At 50.5% G+C, this 7,897-nt stretch overlaps 1 protein-coding gene across 2 annotated transcripts; it reads left to right on the forward strand.

Annotated features, from left to right (window-relative positions):
• The first annotated feature begins 548 nt into the window (after positions 1-548).
• Positions 549-6,336, forward strand: Polr3d (RNA polymerase III subunit D). Of its 2 annotated transcripts, none has more exons than XM_008850382.2 (9): positions 549-685; positions 883-1,052; positions 1,901-1,944; positions 2,703-2,854; positions 2,971-3,095; positions 3,450-3,618; positions 4,141-4,406; positions 5,272-5,424; positions 5,563-6,336. In XM_008850382.2, the coding sequence occupies exons 2-9, from the start codon at positions 888-890 to the stop codon at positions 5,683-5,685; spliced, it is 1,197 nt and encodes a 398-aa protein (XP_008848604.1). In that variant the 5' UTR covers positions 549-685; positions 883-887; the 3' UTR covers positions 5,686-6,336. The 2 variants fall into 2 exon arrangements, with proteins under 2 accessions (XP_008848604.1, XP_008848612.1); XM_008850390.3 differs by having other exon boundaries at positions 576-731.
• Positions 6,337-7,897: the final 1,561 nt, after the last annotated feature.

A 7,897-nucleotide genomic window follows, 5' to 3' on the forward strand; every position in this document is an offset into this window, starting at 1 on the left:
TTTTTTCCTTTTAATTGTCCAATTGACTCCTCCAGCAGAAGAGCAAACTTCGGTTCCAGATCCTTCCCTGGCTTTGACTAAGCAGTCATGCATGAACCCAGGGCGGGTGAGATCAGGCACTGGTCGGTCTGCTACAGCCGTCTAAGGATATAGCACGCCAAGACCCCAGGAAGGCTTTCCCCAGCAAGGGCGAGGCCCACAGGTACAGTGACCACTCCAAGGTCATTGCGGAGAGGCTGCCTGCAGCCAGAGCGCCCTCTGCCCTATCCCGAGCGGCGACCCCACTGCTCCCACAGGCTCCGCAGCAGGGACGCCCCACATTGCCCCAAGGCTACCTCCTAGCCCCCGACCCTAAGCTTGGTGCCCCCAACCCTCTGCGAGGGGCCGAGACCCCCGCGAGTCACACGGCGGCGTAGCTCACATCGGCCCCCTCATCCTTTTCGCCCTCTCAACCCAGCTTTTCCCGACTCCGGGAAGAACCGGGAAGAGAAGGCGGAGGGCAGCGAGGCGCCGTCTAATAAATACTCTGGCCCGATCCCGCCCCTTGATGTCACTTCCGCCCCACGGTAAGATGGCGACTCCCGGGCGCTGCCACGCAGACTTCCGCCTGGCACGGACACCCGAGGCCGGTAACGGGTCGCGCCGGGGGTGAGGTCGTGACGAGCGGTGTGGAGCCTCAGTGCAGGTGCGAGTCGGCATCGTGCCCGGCAGGGGGACGGGGAAGACAGCAGGTGCGATCCCAGGGCTCGAACCCGGGCGCCCGGGAGAGCCTTGCCACGTGGGACGGGGAGGAGCCGAGGCGGCGCCGCGCTGACGGGGGCAGGGAAGCCACGTGGGTGGGGTCGGGCCCTGCGAGTCACTGCGTTGCCCATTTTCTCGCAGGCGACATGTCGGAAGGAAACGCCGCGGGCGAGTCCAGCAACCCTGGAGGGCCGCGACCCCTTCTCTCTGGGGGCCGCGGGCTGGTCGGCCGGAGGCCCGCGCCCCCACTCACGCCGGGCCGCCTTCCCTCCATCCGCTCCCGGGACCTCACCCTCGGCGGAGTCAAGAAGGTACCTGCGAGCGCATTTGCAAAAAAATCCCAACTGTGTTGCGTTCCAGGCCCCGGGATGCGTCACGTGTTGTTCTTGCAGGGCGTGTTGTGTGCCTGGTGAGATGTCTGTCTAAGGAGCCTGTTCTTTGCTCAAGTCCAGGTGCTGGTAGAAGATACCACGATGGTTCTTGTAGGCAGTTCAAGGGCAGACATCCTAGGTAGCCGAAGACGTTCAAAAGCGACTTGAGCCCTGCTTCTTTATTTTTATTGTGTTTTGGACGCCTTTAACAATCCCGTGAAAGTCAAGCAGGCATAAACCTGCAACTTTAGGGTTCAGAACTCTGTGGATGCCAGTATGGAAACTAATAATCTCCTGTATGATGAATCTTGGCCTTGGCAATGAGATATTCTTTGCCGGCTTCCATTATGTGTATAACTAGATGTAAAAGGTAGCCCCAAAAGGAGAGCACAATGACAGACGTTGCAGCTTAGCTTTGACTCTGCTACTTTGGGTGACAGTTTACCTGTGTCTTTGTGCATGCTGGCAGATCTGTCTTTACATAAACCTTCCTAGAATTGTCTTCCTAGAATTGTCTTCTGGGCTGTATAGCACTGAAGACAAGTGAGATTGGGTCCGTTACTGTGCTTTTAGAAGGATATTTAGGAATCTCACCTCGCAAAGGCCAGAAGCTGAGGTTGCTGGTTAGGATGGTTTGGGAGACACATGCCTGGCTCTATAAAACAGCAGTTGTCAGATGTGCAGGAGAGATCCACAGTGATTTTGGTGCCCATTGAGAACCCTTATCTTCCTCTGTACTTTGAGATCAGGATTTACTGAATCTGTGACTACCATATTTTACTTTTCAGAAAACATTCACCCCAAACATCATCAGTCGGAAGATCAAGGAAGAGTAAGTAGCTGGTCTCCTGAATACTTGGGCTTTACTGGCTTGCTCCATATTTGGGGAAGTATTAGGTATGTAGCTCAGAAATTTCCATTTATGCCATCAGTTTGTTTCACTAATGATTTTCAGCCCTCCTTCCTAAGTTAGTCTCATTGTAAGTTTTAAAGAACATTAATGGCACTATATGTTAGAATTCTTCTTTTTGTAATAAATATCTCTCGTCACCTTTTTATAAAGGGAAAATATGTATTTTGACACTCATAGTTTTGGAGCTTTAAGTCCATGATCAGTGGCCCTGTTGCTTGGGGCCTATAATGAGGCAATATGACAGAGAGCACTTGAAGGAGAAAAGAAGAGGAGTGGCTGAGCTTCTGTGTTCTTTCAGGGACATACCATAGTAACTGGTCGACCACCCAGTAAGTTCCATCTCTTAAAGTTCAACCACCTCCCAATGCTAAGATGGGACCGAGCTCTTCATACACACTTTCCTTTAAGCTCCTTTGCATTCCGGCCCTTCCTGCTTTCAGTCAGTGTGAAAAACCCACATTTTGGACAAGAAGGTTTACTTTACTTTAGTAAAGCAAACTGAAAGGCCCTGGCCTCATCCAGGAAGTGAAAGTGCCAGCAAAGAACCGGGCTCTGCCTCTCACAGTATTATTTTTCAGCTCATAAACTCCGCTCAGTTGGATGAAGTGGGATGGGTGAGGAAGGCCAATTTTCTGAGGCAGAAGTAGCTAATTTCCTTTCATCTATTCTCATCCCAGGCCCAAGGAAGAAGTAACCATGAAGAAGGAAAAGCGTGAACGGGATAGAGACCGCCAACGTGAGGGGCATGGACGGGGCCGAGGCCGCCCAGAAGTGATCCAGTCCCACTCTATCTTCGAGCAGGGTCCTGCAGAAATGATGAAGAAAAAAGGTACCAGGAAGGGATCAGAACTGAAGAAGACAGAGCAAACAGGAAGTCTCCTTCCCTAGTTCAGTCTTGCTGTTGCCTTCTTATTTATCCCTAGTGAACAAGGTGATTTCCCACAGGAAACTGGGATAAGACGGTGGATATGTCAGACCTGGGACCCTCTCATATCATCAACATCAAAAAAGAGAAGAGAGAAACAGATGAAGAAACCAAGCAGATCTTGCGCATGCTGGAGAAGGATGATGTAGGTACCTGGAGCGCTGTAGCTACCAAAGAGGACTTCTGGAGTGGAGAGCTCACAGAATTCCTGGAGCCTTTGATTACAGAAGCACTAAAATGGGGCTGGGGCTATAGCTCAGAGGTAGAGTGCTTGCCTAGCATGGGCAAGGCCCTAGAGTCAATCCCAAATAACACACACTCACACACATGAAAAGCAAAGAAAGGGAAGGAAGGAAGGAAGGAAGGAAGGAAGGAAGGAAGGAACGAACGAACTAACTAACTAACTAACTAACTAACTAACTAACTAACTAACTAACTGACCGACAGTGGACTGAGGTGCAGTGTTCTGGTATTCTCTGTAACTCCAACTTTTTGGCAGTTCATTGATGACCCTGGGCTGAAGAATGACACCCGGAACATGCCGGTGCAGCTGCCACTTGCTCACTCAGGGTGGCTTTTTAAGGAGGAGAATGAAGAGCCAGATGTTAAGTCTTGGCCAGCTGGCCCCAAGGAAGAAGACATGGAAGTGGACATGCCTGCTGTCAAAGGTATTCTGTGTCAGTTTACCTTCCAGTTCCCTGGCCATCCTAGGAACCCTCACACGAGCCTCCAAGATGCTGCTCACAAGCAGTTCCAGGCACTAAACGACACATAAGCTCTCCCCAAGAGTTAATGTGTCACTGCAGACCAGCACTCAGCTGAGTGCACTCAGCCTCAGCTGTCCCTTTTGAGAAAAGTCACACACCTCTTGAATGTATCTCCTGCTCCTCTCCATAGCTAGCCTCGCCCGCCAGACTCCTGGCTGAGCAGCAGTGGAACAAATAGGTGTGAAGGGCTGGGGACAAGAAGATGGCTTAGGCTGGGCGTGGTGGCATATGCCTTTAGTCCCAGCACTTGGGAGGCAGAGGCAGGCAGATCTCGTGAGTTCAAGGCCAGCCTGGTCTACAACGTGAGTTACAGGCCAGCCGGGTCTACAGGGAGACCCTGTCTGAAAAAGACCAAAAAAAACCCCAGCAGATGGCTTAGTGGACAGCTGCTTGATGTCGTTTCCTTTGTCTCACCTTGGGCAGTGAAAGAGGAACCACAGGATGAAGAGGAGGAGGCCAAGATGAAGGCCCCTCCCACAGCAGCCAGAAAGACCCCAGGCCTCCCAAAGGATGTGTCTGTTGCAGAGCTGCTCAGGGAATTGAGCCTCACCAAGGATGAAGAACTGCTGTTTCTCCAGCTGCCTGACACCCTTCCTGGGCAACCGCCCACTCAGGACATCAAGCCTATCAAGACAGAGGTGCAGGGCGAGGATGGACAGATGGTGGTCATAAAGCAGGAGAAAGACCGGGTAGGCTCAGGACCAAGTGATGGGAAATCCCAGGGTGGGGACATTGGGAATAGAGGGTGGCATGTAGGGAGACAGGTGTGCTGCTCAAGCCGAGCTATGAGAACATTGGGTGTTCTTAGCACCTGCAAGAGCCTTGTACTTCCAACCCCAGTTGTCCAAAATGAACGAACAAGGGCTAGGCATGGTGCCACATGCCTTTAATCCCCGCACGCAGGAGGCGGAGGCAGGCAGATCTATGTAAGATGGAGGCCAGAGAGTTCCAGGCCAGCTTGGGCTACGGGGAGACCCTGCCTACAAACAAAAAAACACCAACCCCAGCTGGGTGTGGTGGCCCACACCTTTGATCCAGCACTCTGGAGGCAGATCTCTGTGAGTTCAAGGCCAGCTGGGGCTCAAAAAGACCTCCCCCCCAAAAAAATAAAACAACCCCAATCGTGCACTGTGTGTGTTTGTACGTGTTTACTTTTTTTTTTTTTTGGTCTTTTTGAGGCGGTCTCCCTATAGCCCCAGCTGTCCTGAAACTCACTATGTAGACCAGGCTGGCCTTGAACTCACAGAGATCCACCTGCCTCTGCCTCCCGAGTGTTGGGGTCAAAGGCGTGCGCCACCACGCCCAGCTATGTTTACTTTTTGTAATGATAATTTCAGATGTAGACAGGTGAGAGGTCCTAACCTCCTGTACACCATCACAGTTTCAGCAGTTACAGATATTTTATACGCTCAAGTGCTGTGGGTTTTATTTCCTAGCCAGTGGCAGACAGTTCTAGGACAAGGCCTTTGTGGAGATCTCTCTCTTTGGGAAGAAGAATGGGATTCATTCATGAAAGATATTGCCCAGTGAGCTACCCACTGCTTCTCTCCCCAGGAAGCCAGGCTGGCAGAGAACGCTTGTACCTTGGCTGACCTGACAGAGGGTCAGGTGGGCAAGCTGCTCATCCGCAAGTCGGGGAAGGTACAGCTCCTCCTGGGCAAGGTGACCCTGGATGTGACAATGGGAACCACATGCTCTTTCTTGCAGGTGAGAGCTCGTGGGCCAGGGAGAGGCCCTGGAGAGGCTGGGAAGTGGAGCAGTCAGGGCTGAAGTGGAGAGGGGAGTACTTGGGTCACAGGACTGAGTATGGGTGTATGGTTCTCACTGATGTCTCTTGATTGGCAGGAGCTGGTGTCTGTGGGCCTTGGAGATAGTAGGACGGGAGAGATGACAGTCTTGGGACATGTAAAGCACAAACTCGTGTGCTCTCCTGATTTTGAATCCCTCTTGGATCACAAACACCGGTAAAATGAGCAGATGGAGGAGGATGGTAACTGTGCCCACGGCTGCTGCCTGCTCCAGACGTTTTGTTCTCAGATCTGTACGACCCAGAAGGGGCCTATTTAGCCCACCCACTGCAGCCTTTGGCAGCCGATGTCCCAATTTCTCCCCACTGGGGCCCACGCTGCTCCCTCCTCCCTGGCAGCTGTGAATGGCACAGTGACCTTCCCCCAGCATGGATCTGGAAAGCACATCCTCGCTGCTGGGGACTTGGCCCTGATATTTATTTTTATATTTATGTCTTGATCTCCACAAGTGTCTGCATCCTTCCAAGGTAGGGTGGTGCAGGTTCCTTGTCCCGGAGCCTTGGGCTACAGTGTGGGAAGGGGAGGGCTGCAGCTCTGGCTTCTCTTCCCTCTTGGGAGGCTGATAGGAAGGAGGATAAGGATGGAGTCCGAGACTTAAGACTCATGAGCTCGTTGGTTCCTGGTTCTGTGACCTGGGACACACTCCCTAACCTTTCTGAGCCTCGTATTCCTCATCTCGAAAAAAATGAGGATAATACCTACCTCACAGGGTTGGTGTGAGGATCAAGTGGAGTACCGTGAGTAAAATCTCCTTGCACAAGACCAGACATGGATCCACAGGCTCTCAATAAATGTTGATTTCCCTTTCCTTTCCTTGAGTCTATTTTTAAAGAAAACAAACGTTATAAAAGTCTTCAAAGAAGTGACTGGAACTGCTCATAACCTTCCTTTTGTCCCTTTGTTGCTCATTTTTTAATAATTCAGTGTGAAACTCAAGACCTGGGGCATACTAGACTGGTCTTCCTGTATGAGTTTCTGTAGATTCTGTTGTAAGACGTGAGAGACCCCTCCTGACACCCTGCAAAGGCCTTTTGACGGAGTGGTGGCTGAGACTTACTCTCAGCCCTCTCTCCTGCAGAAAGTGGCTAGTAGAATAACTCCGTAAAAATACTTCTCAAAAGAAACCTTTGGCTACAGAATCACCACCATTCTATGCCCACTAGGGCTTAAAAGAACAAGAAGACAGCCTGGTTAAGATGGAGATTGACACTTGACAGGTGACTACTTCAAAGCCTCAGTGTTTGAGAGGTCCCCCATGTGTCCTGTTCTAGCATCACCAGGTGTGCTGTGCAGCGTGCACTGCCCGGTCCCCATTGCCAGGCTCACTGCTGAATTTGTAAGTCCGTAATCTTGCTTCCTTCATTGTCGTCATTGTGCCCTGTGTAGCACCTGGTGGAACAGCTTCTCTTCTCAGGGCAGAGACAGGTTGGAGCAAAGCCACACTAGTGGCTCGGCTCCCTCTGCTGGCATTTTAGCAGGTAGCCTGTCAGCAATGCTTAGTCTCCCTTTCCATTCTACTCTGAAATCTTTGATTTATTGAGCACTGCTGGGGCTTTTACCGCCAGTGTCTCAGGCTGCCCAGCCAGTAGCTGTAAAGGAGATCGAATAGTGACTACGTTGCTCTTTCTGGAACCAAACCTTGTTGGCTCGGTAGATAGTGGTGGTAAGGTCTTCTTCATTCAGCATGGAAACTGAAACAGTTCCTTGGAAGTATATGCCATGGAATGCTATCTGGTCTAAGACTAGACTCTGATTGGCTCTGGCCTCCAGCTCTTTTTTCTTTTAAATAGCTAATGTGCTGCCCTTGGGTGTCTGGTAATAATCCTCCCTGTGTGTTTTCTTTGGTTCAGAAATACATTTCTGCTTTTTTTTTTTTTTTTTACTAACCCAATGATCTGGTATTTAGATGTTTGGTATTTTGCAATCCTTAGTTCTTTGGTTTTTCGAGAGAGTTTCTCTCACGTAGCTCAGGCTGGCTTTAAACTCAATTCTGCTTCAGCCTCTTGAGTACTAGACTATAGGCTTGCACCAACATGGGCAGCAGTCTTTGAGTTTTTTGACTTTAACACAAAAACTCAGGGAAAAGCATGTACCACTTTTGAGTTCATTTTACCATCTCAGATGCCTAAGAAAGTAAAGCTTGAGACTGTGTCAGAGTCCTCACCACCTGTCTTTAGGTTCCAGATGCACAAGTTAGAGCTCATCAGTAAAAGTGGGAAAAGATGAGGCAAGTCTGCTTGCTTGGCTGAGCCTTCAAAGCATGTATTTCTACCAATAAATATGTGCAAATAACAGGAGAAAAGCCCAAAGGCAAATTGATAGAAGGGTGCAAATGGATGCAAATTTATTACTACCTGCATCTGTGTATGTGT

Source organism: Nannospalax galili, unplaced genomic scaffold (genome assembly GCF_000622305.1).
Source record: "Nannospalax galili isolate Female #2095 unplaced genomic scaffold, S.galili_v1.0 scaffold291, whole genome shotgun sequence".
Classification (NCBI taxonomy): domain Eukaryota; kingdom Metazoa; phylum Chordata; class Mammalia; order Rodentia; family Spalacidae; genus Nannospalax; species Nannospalax galili.